At 53.2% G+C, this 26,723-nt stretch overlaps 1 protein-coding gene across 7 annotated transcripts; it reads left to right on the top strand.

Moving 5' to 3' along the window:
- Window positions 1-3,448: 3,448 nt before the first annotated feature.
- On the top strand, window positions 3,449-25,822 carry TP53I11 (tumor protein p53 inducible protein 11). Of its 7 annotated transcripts, XM_075502562.1 has the most exons (10): window positions 3,808-3,940; window positions 5,150-5,199; window positions 9,024-9,177; window positions 21,222-21,349; window positions 21,437-21,595; window positions 22,328-22,386; window positions 22,814-22,862; window positions 23,306-23,402; window positions 24,324-24,425; window positions 25,656-25,822. In XM_075502562.1, the coding sequence occupies exons 5-10, from the start codon at window positions 21,467-21,469 to the stop codon at window positions 25,787-25,789; spliced, it is 570 nt and encodes a 189-aa protein (XP_075358677.1). In that variant the 5' UTR covers window positions 3,808-3,940; window positions 5,150-5,199; window positions 9,024-9,177; window positions 21,222-21,349; window positions 21,437-21,466; the 3' UTR covers window positions 25,790-25,822. The 7 variants fall into 7 exon arrangements, with proteins under 7 accessions (XP_075358673.1, XP_075358672.1, XP_075358676.1 ...); XM_075502557.1 differs by lacking the exon at window positions 3,808-3,940 and adding an exon at window positions 3,476-3,581 and having other exon boundaries at window positions 21,222-21,595; XM_075502558.1 differs by lacking the exons at window positions 3,808-3,940; window positions 5,150-5,199 and adding an exon at window positions 3,449-3,581 and having other exon boundaries at window positions 21,222-21,595.
- The last annotated feature ends 901 nt before the right edge of the window (window positions 25,823-26,723 follow it).

Genomic DNA, 26,723 nt, shown 5'->3' with positions numbered 1-26,723 from the left:
TAGCTGCCTCACTTCCCCAGGCTGAGAGGGATGCACTGCCCTCCCCAAGCCCCTTTCAGAAAACAATTTTATCCTTCCACCCGAAGCCTTACTGACATTAACTAAATAAAGCAGCTCTGCACCCACTGGGTGCTGCATAGGTGGAGGGCTTGCTTGAGGATGGCCGCAGACCTCCAGCCCCTCGGGCCAGGGACCACCTTCACCCCCCGGCGCCTGGGGGGGACATCGGAGGAAGCGGCACATCTCGCTGCCAGCACCAGCCCCTCGCAGCACCCTGCTCTCTCTATATTGCCTCTCCATACGTTGCCCCTGGTTTCTCACAGGCAGGGTGCACCCACTCATACCCCTCGTGGGTATTACGAGACATGGCTCTCGGTGAGGCGATGACACACAGGGACAGCCCCCAGGGCAGAGCAGGAGGCAGTGCCACCCAAGGGCTTTACCTCTCCCCTCTGTGTTTCCAACTGGTCTTGGAAAGAAGTGAAGACTCAGCATTCCCCAGGGAAACAGCCAAATCCTCCCCGTCAGCATCGCGGGGGCTTGCTCCACACACAGTCTAACAGAACTGAGTGTCTAGGCTCCTGCGCTGCTTCCTCCCAGCATGTATTTTAATGTGTTCAACACTGCATATAACAAATCCTACTGATGTATCTGCCTTAGCACATTTCAGAGGCATCATGTTTAACAGGCTGTCCTGTTTGGAGATGCAGCAGGCAGGCTGGTGTTTCGCCAGCCCAGGACTGCACAAACAGCGCTCGTGCTGTGCCTTTGATCTAGGGCTCCACACATTACACAAAAGGCTTTCTCCCCTGTGAGGGGGGGAGGCTGCGAGACCTTTCTCCCTTGCAGATGCTCCTCCACCAGATATTCATAAGTGCAGCTCGGGAGGCACCCTGGGCTACCCCTTCCCTGCTGCTGCCAGGGGCCCTCAGAGCCCCCGGCCCTCTGTGTCCCGCTCTCTGCGAGTCACCACCTCTCTCCGCGGACTCTCCCCCAAGCTCAGGACGTTCCTTAGGGACAGTTCACAAATTTCTGCTTTCCCTTTTCCCTCTCATCCAAGCACCAGGCTCTGGCCAGCTCATGCGGGTGCCAGTGGCGAGCACAGCCCTCTCCCTGCTCCCCTCTCCCTGCCCTTGTTTGCAACACCTCCGTCCTGGTCTTCCCCCAGGCCCGCAGCTTGGAGTTTGCTTTTCCTCCTTCCTTCTGCACCGCCTGATTAAGTGCCTCAGCCGAAGCTCCCAGGGGACAACGAGCTGGTGACTCTGAACTGTTGGATTTCCTCAGTCCTGTGGTACAACGCTGGATGACAACGTCGGCCCCAAGTCACTGGCGCGTGCTAGAGACGCCGCAGCGAAGGTTTGATTGCGCTCGTACTAAAGCTGCTGTGAAGGAAACCAACGATTGTTTGGATCCATGTAAGGCTCCAGCGCTGCGCAGGTGAAAGCCTCCCGCAGAGCGGCTGCTGCCTTTTGTAAGTCTTCTCTCAAGTGCCTCCGGCCGCAGAGGGCTGCTGGTCATTCTGCGAGCTGTGCCACACCCCACGCCTGCCGGCAAGGAGTCACAGGAGAGATGCTGCCTGCACCCACCCGCCTGTTGCTTGGGGAGCCGGAGAGAAATGCACGTGAAAGCCCGAGGCTACTTATCAAACCGCGGGCACGCAGACCAATATCAATGCTGCGATGATCCGCCCTGGCGATAACGGCATCAAAGAGAGAGGGGAGAGGGGCAGAGCTCAGAGCGCGTTTTGTGGCGGTTGTCCTGCCATTGAAATACTCGGCAGGGAGGACAAAGGCTCTTCCCAGGCCTCTGAATGAGGAAAAGGTGGGTGGGTGGGAGATCTGGGCAGTCTCAAATAAAGCAGTATGCTGCAGGCGGCCTCTGGCTCTCGTTTATGAATTCAAATCTTGTCTGAGGGTAATATTTTCAAAAGCACGTTTATACGTGCCAGAAATAACCCTGGAGCTCCTCGTGACATCGGATGACACAAATGTTTGAATCGCTTTTGAAAAATGACGTTTGCTACTTCTGAAACTCTTACCCTGACGCGGCAGCCTGAGCTTTCCTCAGAAAACTGTCTGCTCGTTACTTCTTTGAAACAATTTTGAGATCTCCTTGAATGCAAATTTCTCTTTAAAAAAGCCAGCATGACATATTTTGACTTTCCTTGTTTGACAATATCGCAGTTATTTCATCTCAATAATGTAAAACATGATTGTTTCAGCTTTGCCTTCTCATTTTGCTCTGTGTGCTTTTGTATTACATTATCATATTTCAATGCCGCAGAGCCCAGATGGAGTACATATAATATTTCATCTCTTGTACAAGTTCTGGCACAATCGCACTGAAAATTTTTAACTTTATCACAGTAAAATGTTTCACTAGCTCCAAGTCAGGACTGGATTTGTTTTGGAGTTTTGATTTTTTTTTTTAAAATATAAAATCTTCAGCTTTTTTTCCCCCTGTTATACAGCAAAACCAGCTATTGAAATGTCAGCTATTCCCTCTGAAGAAATGTTCTGTTTCCCAAAGATTCATTACTTGGCCTCTGTGAAATGAGAGATTTCAGCCCAGTTCCCAGCGGACGAGCCTTCAGTTTCTAAAAGGACACCGTTGTGTTTGCAATGACCTCATCACACCGGATGTTTCAGGATGTGGCTCCCCATTCGGGTTTGTCCATGAGGTTAAAGTGGGTTCAAAGGTTCCCACCCCATCCCGCCTCTCTTTGCGTCCCTCTCCCTGCCCGTCACCCGGGCACATTGCCCTTCTCCTGTTAGTGCGGAACTCCTCTAAACGGGCTCAGTGAAATGAGCTGGGTCAAACACACACACCAGAAACGTCACTCGGAAAAACAAGGAGCGGCATCAGGACAGAGACAGAGCTGCCCTCTGCTCTGCTGCCACCACTCCGTGTGCTAATTGCCCCTGATGCTTGCTGTTTACCATGTCGTCATTCTCTTTCATTACAATCTCATCTGGTCTGAGTTCACTGCAACATTAAAATGCCAGCACGCCCGTTTTGCTCGCCGAGCATCCCTCCAGAGAGACCTAGTGATGCGAGCCTCTCTCCAGGACAGGCTCTGGCCGAGGTCGGCGAGGGGAGCTGGCCCTGCAGCTCCCTGTGCAGAAGCAGAGCCAGGCTCTTCCCCTGCATGAACTCACTTGGAAAAAATACGCGTGTTCCCCCGTGCCCAGCTTTCTCCTCTTTTGCCTTTTACAGGGAATTGTGTAACAGCCCTCGGAAGCGCGCGCCCATGACCAGAACGACCAAGGCCCCGCTTGTATCGCAGAGAGGGACGGGCCAGTCTTGCCGCTAGCCCTCCCGTCGCCCTAACCCTCCGAACATCCACAGACGAAAGGTCCCTCCGCAGCTTCCCACAGGGACGGGTGTGGCGAGCAGCCTTCTGTTGCTCCCAGTCACTGATTATTTTCACGGGCCTCCCCCGCCGCTCCTCCCCTCCCAGGAGCCAGGCCCCTGGACACTGCTCTTTGTTCCCACGCGCCGAGCCGCGGCCACGCGTGGCCCAGGCGCAGCCCACGCGTAACCCACACAAAAGCCGCCCGGAACCCACGCGTAGCCCCCAGGTAACCCACGCACCGCCCACAGCGGGCGGGCAGCCGCCGCCTTCCGACGCGGCCGGCCGGCGGGGGCCGCGGCGCCGGGGCCGGGGCGGGCGGCGGGGCCGCCCCGTCGGGCGGGCGGCGGTGGCGGCAGCGGCGGCGGCGGCGGGTCCCGCCCGCGGTGGGCCGGCCCGGGCGGGGCGGGCGGGCGCGGTAAAGGCGGCGCCGCGCGGGGGCCGCGCTCAGTCTGGCCGCCTGCGGGCTGCGCGGCGCCGGCCGGCCGCCCCCGCCGCCCCCGCCGCCCCCGCGTTGCTGTGCCCATGGGGCAGCCGCGCCGAGCCCTCGGGCCCGCCGCCGCCGCCGGCGGGACGTGCGCTAGGGCGGTGAGTACCGTGCGCGTCCCTCCGCGCCGCGGGCTTTCCCCGCCGTCCCCCGGGGTCTCGGGGACCCGGATCGGGGGGATCGGGGGCGCGGAGCCCGCCGCGGCCGTGCGCCCCGCGGGAGCCCGCTGCTGGCAGCCGCCGGCCGGCCCCTCTTCCCCGGCGTCCCCTCGGAGAGGGCTCCCCGGAGTCAGCGCGGGCCGGGTTGGATGGGTGGACGGATGGAGGGATGGATGATGGATGGACAGGGGCGGCAGGAGAGGGAGCAGCCCTTGTGCTGGCTGCGCATGGCTGCGGTGGGACCGTCTCCGTCCTGGCCGTGCGCGGTCCGGGTGGGATGGGTGGAGGAGGAGGTGGTGGAGCGCTGCATCCTGGTGGGAGAGTGGTGGGTTACCCGGAGGCATGGGGGGGACAGTAGCCGTGCCGCCCTGTGAGGTGGTGGGCGGGTGGGTCCCTCGGCTGGGAGCTTTGTGGTGAGGTCTTTCGCCTGGCTGTCACTCCACTCAAAGGCTGGGCTCCCACGTTGCTTCTTTCCTGGAAGCAGCCATCCTTTTCTGCTTGCTCGGGAAGAGTCACAGGAGGACCGCGGTGCCCAAATGGGTACCTCGGGTGCCTCAGGTGCCTGAAAGGGGAGGCTGTGTCCTGACCACTGCATGGGCTGGGAGGTCAGCCCTGATGGCTGAGCCGTGCCTGGGGTAGGGGCGAGGGGGGCTAGCACGGCCGTGCTCCCATGGGATGCAGCCCTGTAGGTGTGCTGGGGAGCCCTGGCTGCAGGGAGAGCTTCGCCATGGGGGAGGGGGTGGTACTTGGGCTGGGGATGGAGGGAGAGGGACGGGGTGAGAGAGCTGCGCTGCTGGAGGGAGCTGGGCAGAGGAGACGGGACAGAGCCGCTGCCATCAAAGCAGAGGGAAGGTGGGGTGAGCCAGGTCTCAACGGGCTCTGGGTCCCTGCCTGGGCACTCACGCGTCCCTGCACGCTGAGATGTCTGCTGTGCCACTTGTGGGGCCTGGCTGTCCCTGCTGAGCAGGTGCACTGCTCTGTCTAGAGCAGCAGCAGCCCTTGGGTTTTCCAGGTGAGTATAGCTCCAACTGAGCAAACCGAGCTGCAGAAGAAGCAGCACCAAGCCTGCACCTTGCCCTCCCCAGCACTGCCTAGAGTTGGAGTCCATCAAGCTTTTCCCTTACCTGAGCAATGTCCCTGTCCCTCTTGCAGCTGCCCGAGAGACAGGACCAGCAAAGCCCGAGCTGCAACTGATTAAACGGGTACCATTTAATCCACCTCCTCCGTCTGCAGAGGCTGGGCGGTATAAATGCCAGCAGCAACCAAAGCCTTGTTGACATTAGGGCTACCACCAGTACAGCTAAGCCATGAGAAACTACAGAGTATGCAAGAGCACTAGCTATTCTGGACCTGGCATAAATATCTTGCTCGGTAACTATATCTTGCACTAAAGCGGAGTTTGCTGAATAATGACGTTCAGGGCCCGTGGATGAGGAAAGTGTTTTTTAAACAAATAAACAGTAGTTATGCTTTAGGCATGGGGGTCCCCCCAGGAGGAAGTTTTCTTAGAAGGGTTTTGGTGAAAAGCAAAAATAAACAAGATCCTAAGACTCAGCATGAAGGCGCCTCAACTAGCCCTAACCATGTCTCAGCTAGGTTGCATAAATACACCTGATGCATGCACAGCGGCTTGCGAGGGACACCATGAACCTGCGGGGTCCTGGTGCCCTCAGCAGAGAGGGGCTGGGTACTGATGGCAGCTGCGAAAAGTGGGACTTCGTTGCTTTATAATGTGTTTTTGTTCTTTGTCTGCTGTGCAGAACAAGGTCAAGGGAGCTCTTCTCTGGGTAGGTGGTTTATCCCAACCAGGGGGCTGAAGAGGCGATGTCTGCCGTACAGTCTCAAGGGAAATGGATCCCTTCTGCTTGCGGGCCTGTAGCGAGGATTTATTGTAGAGAGATGTGAGCGCAAGAGCATCTCCAGAGATGTACATCAAGGCGGGGCTTGGGGTTGCCATTGATCTGTGCAGAATAAACCACAGAGATGCTCGGCCCTGAGGTTTTCTGTCCATTTGCAGCTGCTTGGAGGCTGGGGCCTGATCCAAAGGGAAATGTTTTTCTATTGTTCTCAACGAGCATCGAGTGCTGAAGTGTGCAGAATGCCCAGAGTACACCTGCAGATGGTGTTTGCTGTCTTGCAGCTTTTTGAAGGTCAAAGTGTTATTAAACACTTTGTAGGGGCTGGGAGGGATGGTTCCACATGCCAGTTACAAGCATCACTTTGAGCTGTTTGGATCGTGAAATGTTCCTTGCTATGTGCGTGTTTGGTCCTCATCCAATAAGTACCCAAATTTCTAATGAAAACTGCTAAATGCTGTTACAACACAAAGAGTATCTCCCTCTGCTGCAGGCAGGATGGGCTGCCTTGCCACCGGGCTGCCCAGGGGGCTGCACATTGACCGGGGTGGAGCTGGGGGCTCTTCTGGGCTGGCAAAAGTGAGAAGAGACCAACAGGACCATGAAGTGGGGGTGTCTGTCTTCCTAGTGCTATGTTTTTGGTTTCAAGCCTTCCCCTGGCACAGGAAAAAAAGCACACGTGCACCATAAAGATGTGGAGATTGTTTATGTTCTGCTTCTGGCTGGGTGCCAGGGGGAACGGCTTGGTGACCTTGGCACTCTTGGGACATTGTTTATAGAAAGTAGATCTTACGGGTTTTGTATTTTTGACGTAGGAATGTGAAAACAAGTCTTGGGAGGAAAAGACCCAATGCTGGTCCCCAAATACATTGGGACTTTCTCCAGACCAGGAAAAACAACACTTAAGAGGTGACCAGGTGTTCCCTGTTCGCATTGCTTCCTGCCTTCCCTTGGAAAACATGGGTTTGATTCTGTCCTGGAGATCACAGGCTAGCATGAGTTCACTCCGTGTTTGAAGAGTTCTTGCTCAAGATGCCAAAAGATGTTCACAAAGACAAATCCAGCTATAACCAAAGGCACTTTTGATGGTTCAGACATGAAGGGAAATGATAGATGACTCTCTCGCCTTCTTGGCTTTCTTCTGTTTGTGCAGCTCTGTGTCATCTGCAAGGGTTAATGCATCTCAGTGTGTTTCAGTGCCCATCTGTGGTGCTGGTTAGTGCGGCTGCCCCCAGATGACAGATGGAGGAAGTGAGGCTCGGAGATGCGCAGGGTCTTGCTGGACGACCCACCACGCAGGAGCCCGTGCTAGCTCCACAGCCTTGCCTCCCAGGGCTCTGATAAAACCCCAGCAGCAGACTTTCCCACTGGGTTTCACAATGTGGGTACGTTTCTCACCCTCATCCTGTGAGGGGGGGTGTGTTCCAGTTAGCTAAACCTGTAAATATGTTTCTATCCCTCTGTATGCAAAATAGGAACTTATTGAGCACATTTGTGCATTGGTTTTGATGGGGAAATCATTGCCTAGGCTGTACCTCACTCATCTATACCAGACCTTGGTTGGACCCTTACCCAGCTCATCTTACAGGGCAAAGCCAAGGACCCACAGGATGTCCAAAGCCACAGAGGCTGAAAGAAAGCTCTAATTCAGATTTATACTGACTGCTGCTGTGGTTGTGGGGAGGAGGGAGGAGCGATCTGTCACCAAAACGGGGAAGTGATCAAAATGATTGTAGCTGGGTTTAATGCTGAAGGTGAGAGGCTTCTGCTGATGCTGGTGTTCAGAAACCGTGTGCTCACTTTCTGCACCTATGGGGCCAAAATCAGAAGCCTGAGCATAGGGACTGGTAGCTGGCTCCGTTGCTGCAGAGCTTCCTAGAAGTTTTTGTTAGAGATTTGGATTAAGATAATTTAAGTCAAAGGCGCCGAGGAGAGCATGGGGAGAAAAGCAGTTAGAAATAAATCGAACAATGATTTGGTAGTCCAGTCTCCTGGGGAGTGGTATTAGCAGTATGAGTTGATGTAGCGGGAGATGCGCACAGAGGAGTATCAGATAATACTGGCCACCGGCAACCTAATTATTTGTTTGAAGGGATTCTGTGTTTTATAGGGAGATTAGCACCTAGTCCCCTTTGCAGCTGCCTGCTGCTGTGTACTGGAGAGAAATCCCTCCTTTTCTTATTAAAATCAGGCAGCACTTCAACTGCCTGGCCCAGAGGGGCAGGGGGAAGGCAGGTGCAGGCAGAGCAGCACACAAAGGCTTGCAGCCCTCTTGTTTTAGCCGTATCCTGCCTGGGTTGAGAAAGTCAACAGTTTGAGGCCGTGTCAGCAGCTGAGCAAGAGACCTACAGAGAAAACCCACAAGTCTTCAGGAAGCTCTGTGGGTGACTCAGCCGGTGTTTTTGTCTGAGTACGCGTTCATTCAGTAACCCATGATGGCAGCAGAAGTGCTCTTTTGTAGTGGTGCCATCTTATGAGTGAAATACAAACCTCTGGTCTCCGGTTGTTTGTGGTCATGGAAAGACTTGAGAAGCTTTTCCAGCTGGCAGAGGTTATTTCAGGAATCCCGCTGCTGAGCCCTAAAATCACTCCAGCCCTTGTTGGGCGCTGCGGTCTCTTTTTGGGCTCACAGCTGGGCCTGCTGTAGATGCAGATGGCTGTGACAAAGAGCAGGCAGTTTCCCGAGGTCGGCCTGTGCACGCCGTGCTTCTGAACCCATCTTCCTCGCCGCCAAGAACGTGCCTTTAATTCAGCCTTCCTGGCTGTCTCGCCCTGCCTTGCTACGCACGACATGCACCCATCTAAGCAGCAGCCTCGCTGGTCCCCTGTAGGGTGTTGCGGCAAAGCTGTGAGAGATACGTGGGTGATGGCTTGGGCACAGCCTGGGTGCAGACACTCTGCGGTAAAGGAGTTCCAGGAAGCGGGCTGTCCTCTTAGGAAACAAGGTATCTTACCGGTCCGTGACTTTAAGTCCCTCTGAATCCTTCTGTTGGACATTTAATTTTAGCTGCCTGGCACGTCATTCAGGGTAAATGCTCGGCATATTCCAAGGAGGTAGAAATGCGAGCTGCCTCCTCTCAGAAGGGAGAGGGAAACTCAAAAACTGCAATACTGAGTCCAGAGGAGCTGGGTGGTATTGGCTTTTCACCAAAATTTTCTTTGTGGCCTAGGAAAAAAAGTTACTGTAGAAGCTGCTTAATAGCAATAAAGAGCACCCAAACATTGCTTCACAGAAAGTGGAAATCTGCCAGGAGTCAAAGGCTACACCGAACAGGATTGAAGAATTTAGACCATCTGTCTGCGCATTCCCAGGTTGTTTTCATGGTAAGTGAGAAAAAAAATTAGCTGCCTTTAATACCAGCATTAATAGCAGCATTACTGGTGGAGTCTCTGGAAGTGCTGGCCACAAATCCGGCGTGCTTCTGAACAGCAGGCACCTATAGTGCATCCTCCCACCCTCCTCCCCCGTTGCCCTGCCCAGTGCAACTGTTTGCTTATTGCAGCGTATGAACGTGTTCTTGCCTTGTCTGCTGGCAAAAACCCAGCTGCTGTATATCATGAGTTCAACAAGTCCCTTCCGTGACCCATGTCAACATCCACTATTTAAATCTCTGGACAAGTAGGATGCATTGAGGGTTGATGGATGGAGGGATAATAAAGCAGTTGAGCTTATCTCCTCCAGCCAATTTACTTCCTGTGCCACATCACCATGCAAACCAAGTGCCTTTTGTTGGCGCTTGCAAAGAACATGGGGGAGAAGAGACCAGCCTGCAATCCCCAGAGCCACTGCTGCATGGGAATGACATTACAGGTAAGGTAACGGGGAAAGTGTTGACTAAAACCTGACACTTTGGTGTCATGAGCTCTTCTAAGCAGGAGGCTGTGCTATATATGCTTGCTGATAGAGATGTATCTATACACGCATACACACAGCAAAGCACTATGTGTGTATACACACACACAGCTGTTGTAAGATGCTGATATTCCTGTAGATTATTGTATCCAAGTGTCTGAGACTTAAAATTGTAGAAACAAGAGAAGATCCTTAAACAACCCTTAATAGTAGAGATGGGACATCTGGCAACTCTGCGTTTTCCGTGGTTACTTGAGGCCCTGATTAGTCAGCGCAGGTGCTGCTAGCACTTCGCTTCCTGGGTGTCCCTGTTGCCTCCTTGTCCCTGGGCAGAGGAGTCAAACAAAGGTAGGGAGTCAATGTGTAATTTGGCAAGGAGAAGGACTAGTCAGTAGTACCTGTATCCTTTCTTTCTTTCTTAAGGCGTCTCTCACATGCGCCAGGCGAGATGGGGAGAGAGCTCCTTGACTGTGGGACCTCTCAGTTCTTCTCAGATATCCCCCATCACCAAGGCTATTGATGCCACACTCTGGTGTCCACCCCTTTGTCTCCTCTCTGCTATAAAAAGAGAAATCTTGCTTTAGTTCCTTGGGCTGATGTGTGGCCTCTGTGGCTGTAACTAACAAGAGCAGGTCTACTTAGGACATAGCTTCTCCGTGTCCAGCAGAAGAGATGAGAACGCCTTTTCTTGCAGGTCATTGTCTAGTTTTTTTATAATCCCGAAGTGCGACTCCATGCTGTGAGATGGGCAAAAGTGATACAGTATTTGCCTAGGACTAGGTAGTGAAAAGTTGACTGCAAGGATCAAGAATTTGTCTTGCCCATCCATGCAAGAGCAATCAAAAACCTAGTCTCGCTCATCTTCTGGGCTCCTCCTGTGGTCTATGGAAAGAGATAAGCCATTGCAGGAGATGCATCCTGTCCTAAAATAGGCACCTCTGGGAGATGGCTCACCCTGCCTATTTCCCAGGGAGCCAAAAAGAGGGAGGTGAGGAGAGCTATAGGTTCATGTTATATTTCATGCTTCCAAGCCCCACGCTCTCCACCTGTGAAATGCTTTTATTCTGCGCTGGGGACAGACTGTCTCTGGGTGTGATCCTTGCAGTACACATACACTGGCCTTTTGTGGAAGCTGGAGAACCTCTCACGCATCGGAGGCATTGTCTTTTTCAATCTTCTTTATATTATTTCTGTTTTCTGATGAAAGCTTTCTGAAGGGTACTTGTGTGCTGAATACCCATTGCTGATAATGCACATTATGAAATCCAAAAGGAAGGTTGAGATTAAATGTCACGCACTTCACAGTCGGGGAATTCAAAGAGCCTTGTTGATCTGTGCATAATTCAGGGCTTGACAGCTCATGCATAAACAAACGTGCACATACACATACACGCGTGCATGCACAGAGTGTTTTCCCCTGACGTGGCAGCAAAAAAAAAGCAGAGTCAGGGTTGTATCAGCTCCAGGGGGTGGGGTGGAGGGGTGGTGGGGGCTGTGCAGCATTTGTGGGAAAAGCCTGTGGGTTCTTTGAGGATGTTTGACCTGAGAACCACACTGGCAAAAGCAATTGCTTCTTGGTAGTGTGGTAGGCTCCCCTCTGCCTTCCTCCCTTGTGTGGCACCGCACTGAGCTGTGGCTGCTTTGGTTGTACGCATATGGGTTTAATCTGACCAGGAGGATCTTCCGAGAGCTTCTGGTGTGTGCGAAGGTGGTATTGATATGAGGTTCACCCCAAGGTTTCCACAGTGCTTTCTCCTACCAGCAAGGGATGAAGACAGACAGAAAAAATTGATGTCGTGCTAAGCTGGTTGTTACTCAGGCCAGGAAGGGCATTTCTGGCCTTTCTGACATTTCTGGCACATCGTGTGTAATGAGCTGAGTGCTGCATGGGAGCCCGCAGCCTTCCTCAGCAGCACGGGCTATCGCAAGCAGGCACTGGTGGGGTACAGCCTGGGCAGTCACCTTTGAAATGTTATACCTGTCGAGTGTAAGCCATATGAACTTGGGTGGTAGGTTTGCTTTTCATATACAACTGGGAAAACTGAGGTCTGAGAGGTTAAATGACCTGGTCTTGGTTGCATGGAGGAGCAGCAGCACTGCCAAACCTATAATCTAGTATTTTGGCTTTCAGGCTTGTGATTCTGTATGCTGGACTGTAATTCTGTTCCTGAAAACAGCTGTTTTCACTTCCAAGTGCTTCGTTGCAGGAGAGAGTGCTACGTGTGGCTCCTCGCCGTTCTCGGGGATGCTGCAGGCTGGTGCTCCACAGCCGCGTCCCCGTGCACCACGCACTGTCCCACTAGCGCATTGCTAGGGATTTCTTCTGAGGCAGGTCGCCACTGACTTGTGAATTAGCAGAGCCTGTGCTAGCTCTGTCAGCAGCTATTTAGAAGTTTCCCTCTTCTAAATCTGTCCTCCTAGCTCCTGTTTGCCCAACATGGGGAATTTTGCATCTAACACTTCTAGCATTAACCCGTTGCTATGGAAACCGCTAAGGTGTCAGAGGGAGATTTTTGCCACTTGGGGATAGGCTACCAAGTCGTCAAAGTATGTGTGTTGTTGGGAGGCCTTCTGCTAAGCAACTCCCCGAGCCCGTCTGCATGTCTGTGCTTATTTCGAGTCTAAGGAGCCATGGAGTGATAAACCTGGCGTTGTAATTGCGTGCGAATGAGCAGGGCTTAATATTGGCAAATTGTTTAGGGAGGATGTGAGAATGTGTTCCCAAGATGCAGGTGATGGGTCCAAGTGGTGTGTATGGTGGTAGTCCAGGGCCGAGAGATGAAAGGTGGTATCCATCTCTAGGACAGTAAATGGTTAACCTAGGAGCAGGAGTCAAGGCTCTTGCTGACATCTCCCAGCAGGGAGTCTGGGACAAACTGCCCCTGTGGCTCCTCTGTCCCCTGAGACTAAAATATAGGTGAATGCCAAAATACTCCAGTCTGGCAGCCTGAATTGTCTTTACTAACCAGTCTCAAGAGATCGTCACCGTGCAGTGGGACCCAAAGCAAGTCTACGCAACTCAAACTGTAGCTTTTATTTGTATGAAAATAATATATAGTTGTTTTATTAAGATACCATTTATTATTATATATAAATTATATGTATTTATGTAAATAATATGCTCTTACAGGATGCGGATGTGACCATGTAATATGGAAAATGCTGCATACTATAGGGTTGGTGACAACTCACCTGTTGACTGGTGGCCACTCAGGCCATTTCGTATCAGGCCTGATTTACAGGACTTCTCTGTCATAGAAGCAAACTTTATTGCTTGCACAACGAGAGGCACAAGTCCTGTGAGTCCCTATGTGCCTGGGACGCAGGAAATATCCTGGCTAGACCAAAAGGCAGTCTTCCTGCTTAATGCAAATTTATTCGTCTGCCCTTTTTTCCCCCCTTTGTGTGTGCCTAGACTGCACATCTGGTCATATCATGACAGACTATGGGAGAAGAGGAGCCCATTGTTTTCTACAAAAATGGAAGAAAAAAATCTGATGGTGCTGGGGCGTCCTGCAGCAGCTGTTCTCAGGCTGGGGCTGCAAATTCAGGCATGATACAGGTCAGGAACCTGCTTATGGGGTGCCAGAGTGACACAGCCTTATTCATTTCATCTTCCATTTCATGGCTGTAGACATGTTGGTAGTGTATAGATTGTGGTAGTTGCATTGTGCTGGCTAAGTCACTGGGCTGCAGATAAAGAAATAATGTTGCTGGAGATGTAGTTCATCTTCTTTTGGGGAAGAGTCCATCAAGAATGGCTTTGAAATCACCGCCTCAGTGACGGTATACACAGGGATGTTGTGCTCATGTGTGGCTGAGGGGACCAAATCTCCCAAACTGTAATTTCTTATAATTTCCTTTTGAGTTCTGGAAAGGGATAGAGCTGGAGGATTGTTGGCAATAAAGGGCATCAGCTTCCTGGAGGGTTTGTGAGTGAAAATTGTCAACTGTCTGGGGGCACCGTGGAAAGAAAATCTGGGGAGGTTTGAGGTTGTTGGGGGAGAAGTGCCAAGAAGCCTCACTTTACTGTGATGATCCAGTATTCAGCGGTGTCGTGGGTACGCAGCATGTGTCTGGGCTTCTCCCTGGTCCCAGGGTTACTTTCTGTTTCTGTTACTTTCTGTTACTCAGAGTTTCTCTGAGCCTGTGTCATTCCTCAGGTGTGAGGCATGGGCGATGAAATACAGAGTTGCATCAGGTTTTCTATAAAACCGACCTTTATTATCCTGTTTGATTGAAGGGCTCTCCTGGCTTTTTAAAGTTGCTCTTTTCCAGTAGCAAGGGTCGATTTACTCATTTTTTGGTGTGGTTTTGTGTGTGTGTGTGTGTGTGCATATGGGTTTTATTTTTCCTTCTAATGTTTCCCTCTAGAAATCATCTGCAGGACAGATGGCCTGCTAAGCTTCTGGGACCGTCTCCCACAAACACCTGTCTAAGGCGGCTGGGAAATCAAAAGAGGAATTCTCCTCTTTTATTGCCCTTAAAGAAAAAGAGCACCTGATCCCAAAACATCTTATTTCCTTCCCTCTCCATCCTCCCAGCTCCTTGGGAAACTTAACTGCTTGGTGGTGGCCATCCGGGGTGGAGGCGGGGGCTGGGTGCTGGCTGTGGGCTGAGGCTGGGACACGGCTGCCAGAGCCCTCGGGAGAGCTAGGGCAGCTTTGGGATGATGGATCTCTGTGGTCGGCCGGGCTGAGGGCCTTGGCGGCGGGGAGGAGGATGATGGAGGGGGTGGACTCGTATGTAAATAATACAGATGGGAGTCGGGAGTCGCTGAAGCAGCAGATTGTACCTTGCGCCCTTTGTATTTGCAGCCAAAGCACTCCTCAGCAGCAAGGGATGGGCTACTTGAGAAAGCAGGATAGTGTGGCCAAGCTGGTACTTGGGGGTGCGTGTGTGCACGCGTGTGGCGGACGAAACGTGAAGTCTGTTTGTCCCCGTGTTGGGAGCCCACCGAGCCACGTGCAGCGGGGCTGCGGTGGGGCCAGGTGTCCGACCGGGCACCTGTGGGGCGTCGTGTGTGCCGGTCGCCGTAGCCGTGCGGGGTGCCTGACCAAGCGTGTTCAGTGTGTCGCAGACCGCCCTGCCAGCTGCTGCGGGGAGGAAGCACGCATTCCTGCCCCGAGGTGAAGCCCAGGCGCCCTGGCTCGCCGTGGAGGGGTTGGCGCGTTGCTGCAGGTGGTGGTTAGCAGGCTGGCAGAAGTGTGGTGGCCGTGTTTAATTATAGCTCCCATTTGAGAAACTAGTAGAGCAACAGGGTTTTTTTGTCCTGTTGTGGGGAAACTGAGCACTTCACAGCTTTTGATTGCTATATAACACGTCCTGCGACATGGAAAGAAACTTTCCTGTGCTCCGTGCAAAAGGAAACTTGAAACCTATGGGCAATAAAATCCTTGAGCGGGGCCATACCTCCCAGACGGTATGGCTTGGCCCCTGATAGCAGTGCTTCTTGGGACAGGATGTTTTTATGGCCACGGGGAGCTTGCAGGCAGGAGCCGCAGTGCCTGGGGGCAGTGGGAGTGCAGGGGCTGAGCCTGCCTGAGGATGCACCCTAAAGCAGGCGGAGTTCAGGATGTGTGGGAAAGGCTGAGCAGGCTTTGGATGTCCTTTCCTGCCTGCCGGGCTAAGAGGGTAAGTAACACAAATTAGCTCTTACCTCCCCAGTAGGTGGTCCCCTGCCGAGTGGTAACGCTGCCCGCATCCCTTGCGTTCGTGGTTGCTGGAGCTGCGTTAGGCGCAGGGTGTCACCGCGGTGACACCACAGGATTGTAGGTTTTCCCTAGGGAGGACACAGTGTCCCTGTGCCTGTTGGAGTTGCTTAAGGCAGCGACAGGGCTGTGGCAGAGCTGGGAATGAACCTCTGGCAAGAGACGTTTCGTGCTGGTGTTGTGAAGAGCCTTCTGTACTGGAAGGGCTGGTGTTTATGTGGGAAGGGAGTCCCATGTACCTGGCTTGTTACAGGTGAGAAATCTGAAGTATCCCCATTGCTTAGGTGTACAGACTGTGCCAGACCGAGCGGGAGCAACAGCTACATTATGCTGCCATGGTGGCTGAGTGCTAATTGTTTTTACTGCCTGAGCATCAGGTTATTTTTGGCTTGATCACTTCTCATTCCCTGCAGGTCTCTGAGGCTTCCTGACCTGCAGAAACTGCTTTGGGATAGTTTCTCTTCTCTAGGGTGGAGAACTTGTATGCCTCATCCAGGGCATGGGTGGCAGTATATTCCTCCCAGCAAAAAATGCAAATTATTCTGGTTTTGTTTTAAGACGTGTTGGTAGCCCAGAGCATGCAAAGCCATGTGCTGCAGCTGGCATGGAAGAAATCCACTGGGAGACAGGGATAGTGATGTGCTGCCACAGCTGGCTGGTTAGAAAACATTCTGGATAGAAAACTAGGCAGGGAGCTGGTTCAGTCACTGTGGTTTTGGGATGTGTGGTTCCAGAAGTACAGCATGGAGATAGCTGTACTTCTACATGTAGTTAGTAACTACTTCTAGTAGTTACATGGGACATGGGGAGTTCTGACTCAGGGTCTGCTCCACCATGGGTTTCCTGGGGAAACTTGTATTAGGCTGTTTGGGTAGGATCCACAAAGATGCTTTGTGGCTCTCAGGTGTGGTGTTGGGTTAGACACAGGGAATTTGCCTTGTCCCATGGGATTTCAGAGTCCTGAAGTGTCTGAGGTTGTTTACCAAGAGATTTTCTGCATGTAAAAATGAGCACACTGAGCCTTCATATGTGGGGGAAAAAAGGAGTCTTGAATCCCACTCGATTAGGCAACAGCCTAATGTTTGCAAGAGCCAAGGTACTTAGTATGTCTGTGGATCCTGTCCGTAATCTCCTGGTGTTTCCAAAGTGGGGATATCATCTGTCCTGAAGGTGCAGGGCTGTAGTAAGGTGAGACTGTGAAACACCGAGATATTTTGTTAATGTTATTATTTTGTATTATTATTGTATATTAACAAATGCTCATTTGTTAATGAGCCTCGTGGACAAGGAGAGGGAAGAGATGGCTGTCTGGTGGAAAATAATATGTGGAAAGTTATCTTTTCCTTTCTGGCTGGTCTTGCTCTTGTATGACTGCTCTGACCTGTGCATCCCTTCTTTGCCCTGCCCGTGTGTTTGAGCCCAGGCTTTCTTGCTGTCTCTGTAGCCGAGTAGGTATGGGGTCCAGAGCAGCTGCTATGGACCTGGCACTGTCCTCACCGGCAGAGAGACAGGACCACCAGAGCCTGGACAAACAGCAGAAGAGCTGGACAAATGCGTGACGGCTGCCGGGGCCTTGCAAGAGAAATGCTGCGGGCATCAGCCCGGCTGTGAGGGCCGGGTCCAGCGCAGCTGCCGCGCTGGGTGCCCCTTTCACGTGCGGACCCCCTTGTGCTGCTGCAGCACTGGAGAACTCCCCTGGGCTTTGCCAGGCTGTTCCCAGGGAAGTCCAGTATTGTAAAGGGACAGTGCTGCTCCTTCATACTTACCAGTGGCTCTCAGCCTGTGGTCCATGGAAGATGCTTAGGCATGGCAAGTGCCCTGTTAGGCTGTTACAAAGGACATACACCACTGCACCTTCTTGGTTAACTCTTAGGCATAACAAATCAAAGTGGGCTCAAGATGTTGAGTTCTCAGGTGTATTGAATTGGGAAATCTGAAACAGGATAGCAAGAGTCCTCTCCTTGGCCTGAACATGATACAGCTGAACAAACTTATGCCCAGCTTAAACGTATAAACCGTTCACTCGTTATCCTGGCTTGACTCCGGTTCATTTTCTCTTCCTCTGCTTGCAGATTGGAAGTGCCCTCAAACCCTTGGAGCGAGAGGTACTGTAGTGCCACCTCTTTAACTTGAGCAGTACTGGTCTGTCGGGTGAAAGGCTGCACCGTGGATGGCAGTGCCACCGAAACAGCAATGTCCAGCTAAGCAATAGGCAGCAGCCCTGTCCCCAGGGCCCCCTGGGGAGCTGTGTCCTCGCAGGCGGGCGGGATAGCACCCATCAGCTGCCAGGCAGCAGCTTGCAGAAGCTGTAGGTGCCTGCGGGAACGGGGTCTGGTTTCCCTCTCGCAGCACCGTGCACCTCCCTCGATGGGCACGCAGCTCTGGCTGCTGCAGCATCATCGCATGTGCGGCTGAGTCCCCCCTCTCCCGTGCTGCAGAGCTGCTCTTCTCTCCAGACACTGGGAGGGAAGCGGAGATGCTGGGGGAAGAGCTGTGGAGGTGGGGAGGGATTGAGCTATCATTAGCGTGGCACCAGTGAGGTTTCTTTGCACCATGAAGCAGTAGCTATCAAAATTGAGTGCGGTATGCTGAACAGCTGAGCAAGGGAACAGATACTGAAAGGAGCCTGCAAAGAAAAAGGATTTTGGAAGAAAAAACCCTCTTCCAGCTGCACATAGGCACTGCCTATCACTGAGAGCTGTGGCGGGGAGTAGGAATTGCCTGTTTATGGTGATTGATCTGCACAGCCCCTGGGATGCTCAGAAAACGGATTAAGGAAAAAAGAATCGCGGGAGAAGGAGGAGGTGGAGGTTCCCCTTTGAAAACGCATGGGATAATAGAAAACATCCTCTAAATTGTCAGTGTGTCAGGATACATTAATGTAAGTATATCATTTTCAAATCCTCGGCATCTTCTATCTGAATGTCATTCAATTAGCGCTAATGCATTCATTAGATCATTATTCATTAATATGCAGTATTCGTTAGACTGGCTCTTTCTCTGGAAGATGGGGATAATGAGACGTGGGACTGGCTGCGGGGCCATGCTCTAGCTGTGCTTAGTGTGGTGGGAGTGTGGTTTTATGTACCAGAATGGCCTTCGGTGATTGTTTTATTGGCACTTGTATCTGGCCTACGTTGTCCCGGCTCTTGGCCAGTGGTTTACCACAAATTAGTGGAAATTCTTAATGGGAGAGCAGTGCTCATGATGATGTGGATAAATTTCCACCAACTCCTGCCCTGAAAGCAACTGGCGAGACAACTGAAGAAGGCAAATTCTGATCTTCTGGCCTGTGGTCAGAGTTGCAAAACTGCCTCTGTAATCACAGAGCCATTCGTTGCTGCCTTCATTGGTGAGTCACGGAGCCCCCACCACGTCCTTTTGCTTCTTGTCCTCAGGAGAGATTCTCTAGATCTGAAGATTTCTTCTCCCTGCCCCCTCCACTCCCTCCCACTTCCCCCCCCCCCTTTCTTCCCCCCCCGCCCTTCTCTCTCTCTTTCTCCCCCCCTCTTTATTTTGTTTTATTTCCTTTTTTTTCTTTTTTTCTTTTTTTTTTCCCCCCCTTTGTTTTTCCCATCCCATCTTCCCTTCCCCTGCCATTTCTGACGATGAAGAGGACGGAGCAGGAGGTGTGGGCAGCAGGCTTTCCCTAGCAAGTAACCAAGAGGGAACCAGAGGTGCCGGCTGGTGTGGCCAGAACACTCAGCACCCCAGGTCCTATCAAGACCAGCAAGCCTTGGGTCTCTCATCTCTGGGGATGGCTTTGGTGACCCAGGGCCACTAGGATGCTGCTTGCTCAGGCTCTCTGCCTTTCCCTCAGCTAGCAAGTCTTTGGAATGACTTTGCTTTGCTCCCCACCAAAGCGTGCAGGGGAGGGAGAGTGGCTGAATAGGTACCCAGTGCCTTTATGGGGTGTGAGGGTCCTCCTGACAGCGTGGCATACCTGGGGCACCGTCCGTCAGCCCTTCGCTCAGGGCTGTCCTCCCCGTGTCCCAGGAGCTGCGTTGGGCCAGGCGAGGGACGTGGGATGGTCCTGAGGCTCAGTGTGAGGGAGAGGAGCATTCAGCAGAGGGGTGTTGCTTCAGGATTGGGCTGAATAGCTTTGGTCAGAAAACGCTGGGCTAGAAATACCCCAGGAAGGGGTCTCCTCCGGTTTCAGTGGCAGTGCAGTTCTGGTGGGAAAGCACTCAATACTCAAGCTGCTGAGTCTGGGGCTGCCGGGGGGCAGAAAGGACTGCAGAAACTGTAGTAAAAGAAATTAAAAAGAGCTTTTCATTTTACACATCACTCTAGCTTTGGGGTGGATTTTGTGTGCAGACTACCTAGATTTGAGTACATACTGTGACATACTGGGTCAGTATGTACTCCAGACAAGCTAAATCTTCCAATCTTGCAAACTCCAGACAAGCTAAATCTTCCAAAGTTTTCTACTAGCAGCTACCTTTTGAGCTTCTGCCTTGTGCTCAAGTGTAGGCATGAGTATACAGCTTCCACCTTCCTCCTGAGCAGTTGTTTTCCATTGTCCCACTTCTGAAATATTTCTAGACCCTGGCTGCTGCATCTGGCTCTGTGCTGCCTTTCCAGGAACCTGGGCTTAGTTATTCAGTGGAATAAGAGCAAAAAAAACCGCAACCAAACAAATCCCTACAATCCAAAAGAAGCACCTGCAAAGCCCTGAGTAGCTGAACTGGGTCACTGGAAAGCATTTTGCCTGTGGTCTGCTGAAAGGGTCTTATTAAACACTTGATCGTAGGATTCAGTCTTTGCACTATCCCAGCGAGACCTCTTAGCTTTGCCTTACAGAAAGAGTTATGTTGAGCACTTGCCGACATGCCTGTCCGCTCTTGTCTGGACAACCACAGGGAAGGGTTTTCCTGCGAGAAGGAAATCCCTTGCAAGGCAGCGGGACGACACTTGCATGCACAATGCCAAAATAACTGGCACCTCATTTCATTACTCCCCGAAGACTTGTGAACTCTTTAGACATGAGCATAAATTCTTTCCAACCCTGGCAGCCATGGGAAGGCTCGGCTGGGGCGCAGGACTGCCGGTGCCTGAGGCCAGTGCTTGCCTGGGCTGGATTAGTTGTGCCTGGTGCCTGTGGGTATTTGTCTGTGGGTCTCTGGGAGGGTGAAGTGGCAAATGGAAAACCACATTTGTGTTCAGCTGGGCCAAGGTGAAATGAAGCCAAATTGGAAGAAAACACTTTATGAACTGAGGGTTTCCAAGGTTTTATGATTGCAGGATGATAATAGAGTGATTTCATGGGACTCTTGACACCTCTACCTTTATACGACCATGCCAAGGTAGAAGTTCTCTTCCACTGTAGCTTCTGTTGGTTATCTTTGTCTTGTTCTTGTCCCAGATAGTATTTGTGGTTTCTGCTTGCTGCCATCTTCTGTATCCCAGAAAGCAACGTATCCTCAAGGAAAGTCTTGCCTCTGGCTTCTTGTTGTTCTGGGGCTGGTATGCTCTGGCACAACGTGGGGGCTGCAGCATCCTGGGGGTGGGGGGAACAAATAAATACCTGAGACTTGTGTGGTATTTGGCCTGAAATGGCAGCTGAAGGGTGTGATGTATGGCACGGGGAAAGACAAAAGGCAAAGCATCGCTTAATGACTTCAATTCCCCTAGTCTGGGAAGCATTTAATTTGCCTAGTCTGGGAAGCAGCATAGAGGTACTGTTGGGCATTGCCTCATGCTGAGATAGGCCAGACTACCGTTTGTAGGTCAAAAGCATTTATAGCTAAATGCCCACACTAAAGCCACGCTGCTCTGATTCTTTTCTTCCCCCCCTCCGGCAGATCCCGGTGACGGTGGGATCACCCTGAGATGAGCTGCCCGTAGCCAGGGCCAGCCCCGCCCCAGGGCTCCCTGACCCAGGACAATGAGGAGCCATCTGCCAGCCTAACAGGAAGATTTTGTGGCGGTGGTTGGTATTTTTTCCCTGAACCTCGTGAAATTTCATGTGACGGCAGAGCCGTTTCCCACGCCCCCCCCACCTTGTGCCGCCTCACAGCCGAGGGCTCGGTGGTGGAGGGCCACCACCATGGCGGCGAAGCAGCCCCCGCCGCTGATGAAGAAGCACAGCCAGACCGACCTGGTGAGCAGGTTGAAGACGCGCAAGATCCTCGGGGTCGGCGGGGAGGACGATGACGGCGAGGTCCATCGCTCAAAGGTGAGGGGCAGGGGAGAGGGAAGCCTGCGTGCAGCAAAAACGGAAAAGAGACGTTCTGCTTGGGCAAGCTGAGGTGGTGTGTTTTTTTCTCAGCGTCTGACTTCTGCAGCCTCTTTTGCAAAAAGAGGGCTCCCAGCTCCACGGGGCTCCTGTAAAATGAGGAGTGAAGGCTGTGGTGGGCACGAGCAATGCTGCCCTTGAGCAGCGAGGGGCCACGCAGCCTGCTGGGTGCATGGGAGCTGCCTGAAATGGCTTTTCAAGGTAATGGGGCGAGCTCTGCCCTCAAGCTGCTTTAATCCGTTCCTGAAATTGTATTGCTGAGACGCCCGTGAGCTAGCTCAGAGCTGGTGCTGTAGGACCATGGCACCACCGATGCCTGGACACTGGAGCAGTGATTTAAACAGCAGTGCTGCAGTGCCTCTTGGAAGAGGCCTGAATTGCAAACAACCAACCTGTTTCAGTGAAATACCAGAGCTGGAGGACATGCTGCACATGGCTGATCCCAGTAAGGGAGCAGTAGAGGCTGTAGCTTCTGGTGGAAATCAAGGCAGCCTTTGGCCAGTGTTGGGACCAAGGGGTCACAGATGAATCCCTTGTCCTCATCCTCCTTCCAGCCCTCTTAGAGATAAACTCCCACATGGGGTTAGGTATGCATTTTTGGGCTGGCGAATACCGCCTAAAATCTGGGGAAGGGTCTGCTCAGTCACCTTATGTCTTTTATTTGAATTTCAGATTAGCCAAGTACTGGGAAATGAAATCAAGTTTGCTGTCCGGGAACCACTGGGGCTCAGGTAAGATATTGGGCCACTTTGGAGCTGGGTTCGTTTAAGGGCCCTCGGCCACAGCTGTGGCTGCTGATGCTGCTCCCTGCAGGGGCTTCTCGGGGCCACAGGACCAGACCAGCTCTGCTTTCTTCCCCCATAAATCAGCCTGAGGCCCTCAAGCTCTTGTCCCACAGCAGGTGCTGGGAACCACAGGGGCTGCGTGGGGCTGGAGGAGCTCCTGGTCTCACGTGTGACAGGGTGCTGCGTCCTGCGGGGACCCCCCTCTGCGCCGTTGTGGCTGCCTCGGTTGTGCGACCCCCTTGTGCGGGGACCCCCTTGTGGGTGCCGCGGTTGTGCGAGGGGGGGGGATGAAGGCTGATGACCAAGCAGGCAGCCAGGAATGCTTTGCAAAGTATGAGCTCATGCCAGGTCCTCTGTCTTCCCTCCCACACAGGGTCTGGCAGCTGGTTTCCGCCGTCATGTTTTCCGGGGTCGCCATCATGGTAAGTGAGGGACACGGTCCTGGGCACCGCAGCTCCTGGCTGCCAAAGGGGTGCCCCAGGGTGGCTCCTCGGCCCCCCGCATTTATCCCTCTCCTCTGCCTCCAGCACTTGCCACCGCTTTCTCTTGCAAGGCCTTTGCCCTCACCATGTCTCGGTAATGGGCTTTGCTAGCAGTGTCCTTGGAGGTTTGTTCCCGTCACCGGAGTCTGTTTTCATTAGCAGGGTCATAAACCACACATGGCATGGCAGCCTCGGCCATAGGAACCAGCTGTGAAGCCAGTAGCTTGCACACTGATATTTCTTGTGCCTCCTTAATTTCCAATTTCCTGGCCGGCGGCTCTGATCCCATAAAGGCTTGATGTCGGAGTGCTGCTGCCCAAGAGGGCACGTTTTGATGGCCCTGGCCAGTGCAGGCTGCTGAGTCTCTCCCTTGCCTCTGCCAGGCCCTTGCTTTCCCTGACCAGCTCTACGACGCCGTCTTTGACGAGGAATCGGTGAGCAGCAAGACTCCCATCCGGCTCTATGGAGGAGCCCTCCTCAGTGAGTGCCATGCCGCTGTGCCTGGGGCACGCCACTGCCTCGTAGAGTAAGGGGACAAGAGGCCAAAATGGCAGGAGGGGTCAAAGTCTGTGCCCAGCAGGACAACTGCAGCCGGAGAGCAGATCTGCTCGTAGCAAAGAAATGGTTTGTTTAGGGGTATTTTGTTCAGCTACTGCTGCTTTTTCCTAGTAGGGGCTCAGGCTCGCTGCAGGCAGGGTAAGAAGGGCTGTGCACGCTCTAAATGCCTGGGCGAGCACTGTACCCGCAAGTGCCCCAGCAAAGGGGAGTTGCAGATGGGCTGGGAGATGGGGCGCTGGGCTGCAGCTGGGGCCAGACCCTCCTCGTGGGAGTGGGAGGAGAGAAGGGGCAGGCGACAGCATCCCAGGAGGCCCCATGTGAGGGGCCCGAGAGGTGGGGGGCAAAGGACAAGAAGGTGAAGGGAGCCTAGAGAAACCATCGGGAGAAGAAAATGAGCGGAGGGGAATTAAACACAGGGGGTTTGCATAGCTCTGCCCCCTGTGCTGCGGCCACTAGTGCTCCCAGGCTGCAGGGACTGCACCTTCTGGGTGCCCCGCCAGGTTCCCCCAGGGGCTGGCGTGCCGCAGAGGCTGGTGCCCAGCACCAAAGGGCAGGCAGGTGCTTGCAAGCCATGTTTCTGGGGGGGGGGGCGGCTGGGGCTGCGGGCCGGCGGGATGCCCTGGCCCGGGCGGGCGGGCGGGCGGCTCCTTCCGGCAGGCTGCAGCAGCACCTCGCGGGGAGGGCTGGAAGTGCAGCCGTCCCCGCAGCTGCTCACGGAACCGCTTCCCGCCCGCCCTCCTCCCGTGGAGGCCGAAATGGTTCGCGTGGGAGCAGGCGGGTGGGCTGCCCCTTCCCAGTGAGCCCCCAGCCCTCGGGCAGCTGCGCGCTGCTGTCCCTCCGCAGGCATCTCGCTCATCATGTGGAACGCCCTCTACACGGCCGAAAAAGTCATCATCCGCTGGACCCTGCTGATGGAGGCGTGCTACTTCGCCGTGCAGTTCCTGGGTGAGTAGCTGCGGCCGCCCAGTGGGGAGGAGGACGAGGCAGAGGATGGGGGTGCATGCTGCGTACCCCCAGCGGGCAGGGAGGAAGGAGAAGCAGGGGTGGGCAGGACAGCTGGCGCGAGCCGGGGGACCGAAGGCGAAATTGGAGCAGTACCTTTGGGTCTGATGGAGTAAACTCTTAGGTTGAAGGAGTTGTGGGGTGAGGCCTTGGGAGTCATAGTGCACTCAGCTGATGGGGAGATGCTGTCTCTGCTGCCTGGCTGGCACAGCCACAGGGGTACCCGATCCCTGGCTGTCCCCGTGCTGTGCCTGGCTTGTGCTGGAGACGGCTCCTTTGCTGTGCGGGACTGGCAAATATAACCTGGCCCTGGGAGCATCTTCCCTGCCAGCTCTCTCCCTTTTCCTTCCCCTCTGCCTTGGGCTGCTCACTGAAGGCTGCCCAGGTGCAGGGAAAACATCATCTGCTGATGATTCGTTTATTTTTCTCCCTAAAAACATCCTGACCTTCGTAGCCAGAACAGGTCATCTCCTGGAGCAGGCTGCCTAGATGCTGGGGCTAACAAGAAAAGACTGTAGAAACCTACACTGAAAAGGGGGATGTTCGGTCTTACCGAAACAGAGAATAACAGTTCAGCTTGTTTCTAGGGAGCTTGTCTATATTTAACAATGAAGGGGGTTTTTGTATTTTGGTAGCTCACTAACTGTATTATAAGGTAGCTGGTTTAGATATGGGCTATGTGTTGGTAAGCCAAAAAAAGAGAGATGCTCAGAAAAGAGGTACCATGTGTGGACTATGTGTATTTTATAGATGCTTCTGAAGTTGAAAAATGTTTATTAGCACTGAAGTGGTCAAACCGCAAAGCAAACTCAGGAACATGTGGCTTCCACAATTAAAACCTGAGCACGATGGAAACTCGCATCTGCCTGAGTGACCATTTTGGGCTGTGGCTGCCTGAACGTGGGGCTGCCTTTAAAGCAGGGTTTCTGTAAGTGAGAGCTCTGGGGACCATGGGGCTGTGGCTAACTTCCATGCTGTGAAATCAAGCTAGTGAAGAGCCCCTGCCATGGGTTCACTGTGCGTGTGAGCCTGTGGTGAAAGCTGCATTCACAAGGCTCGGCAGGTCTTGCTAGGAAGCTGCGTTAGAGGGCAGTAGAAAACAGCTTTGTGCTACTTGTTTCCCTTTGTTTTTTCATCACCAACCTCTGCCTTGTCTTCCTCCTTCTCCTCCAGTTACCACTGTCTCCCTGGTTGAGAGTAGCCGGATAGCCACAGGTGCCGTGCTCCTCCTGGTCAGCCGAGCCCTCTTCATCCTCATCAGCATTTATTATTATTACCAAGTTGGACGCCGCCCCAAGAAAGTCTAATTCCTGGGCTTTTTGTCATGGGAAGGGTGGGAGGGGAGGGTTTGTGTCGGTAATTTTGCATTATAATTATAACTTTTTTTTTGTTAGTTCCTTTTGGTTCTAAAGTGGTTTCCTTCTTTTCCACTTACCGGCATGAATCAGTGTGTAACCCGGTGCTGGTGGCATTGCCAGGTGAAATGGAGGGGAGCAGTGTCGGGCAGGACCCCCCAGCCCCTCTGCAGGAGGCGAGGAGCAGCGGGAGGAAAGCTCAGGGAGGCGTGCAGGCCTGGCAGGCTCAGGGAAAAGAGCCAGTTTCCCGGGGGGAACTGGCTGATGGGATCACAGGCTCTGAACCCGCTGGAACAAAGCACAAAATAAGACCAGCACATTGAAACCAAATCCCTGAGGAGACATGGCAAAGGACTTGGCTGCTCCCCTTGGTAAGCCCTGCACCTGCCTGGTGGCATGTGCCCTTGTGTACAGCTCGTTCCCCTTTTAGCAAGCACTGACTGCGCAGGTAGCTGGGAGCTGGACGGGGCTAAGGCTAGTTCAGTGCTTTGCAAATGGCTCTTCTTTCCTCGCTGCCAGAGGTGCCACCCTGCTTGTAGTTTTGCACCGGGTGCTGTGCAAAGCTTGGCAGGAGCTAGAGTAAAAGAAGAGGGAGGCTTCTTGCTTGTTCCCTTTGCAGGGACAGCAATGGGAACAGCAGAGCAGCTTGAACTATAATATGTGAGAAGCAAAGGAAGCTTTGGAAAAAGCCCATTGAGCACAAAGACATCCCCTTACTTGGGATGTTTCGTGACGTTTCTAGGCTGGGGTCCTGTCCCTTCACACCAGAACACTTCTACAGTTGCAGCTTTACTGACAGTAGCAGCAGTGGTGGGTGTGAGGTAGCGTCTGATGCTTTAGTTGAGCAGGGGCTCGAGTGCTGCTGTGGTTAGTGCTCGTGAGAGCA

Source organism: Mycteria americana, chromosome 5 (genome assembly GCF_035582795.1).
Source record: "Mycteria americana isolate JAX WOST 10 ecotype Jacksonville Zoo and Gardens chromosome 5, USCA_MyAme_1.0, whole genome shotgun sequence".
In the NCBI taxonomy this organism is placed as follows: domain Eukaryota; kingdom Metazoa; phylum Chordata; class Aves; order Ciconiiformes; family Ciconiidae; genus Mycteria; species Mycteria americana.
Note: the sequence above shows the minus strand (reverse complement) of the source record. Positions and strands in the feature narration are given on the sequence as shown.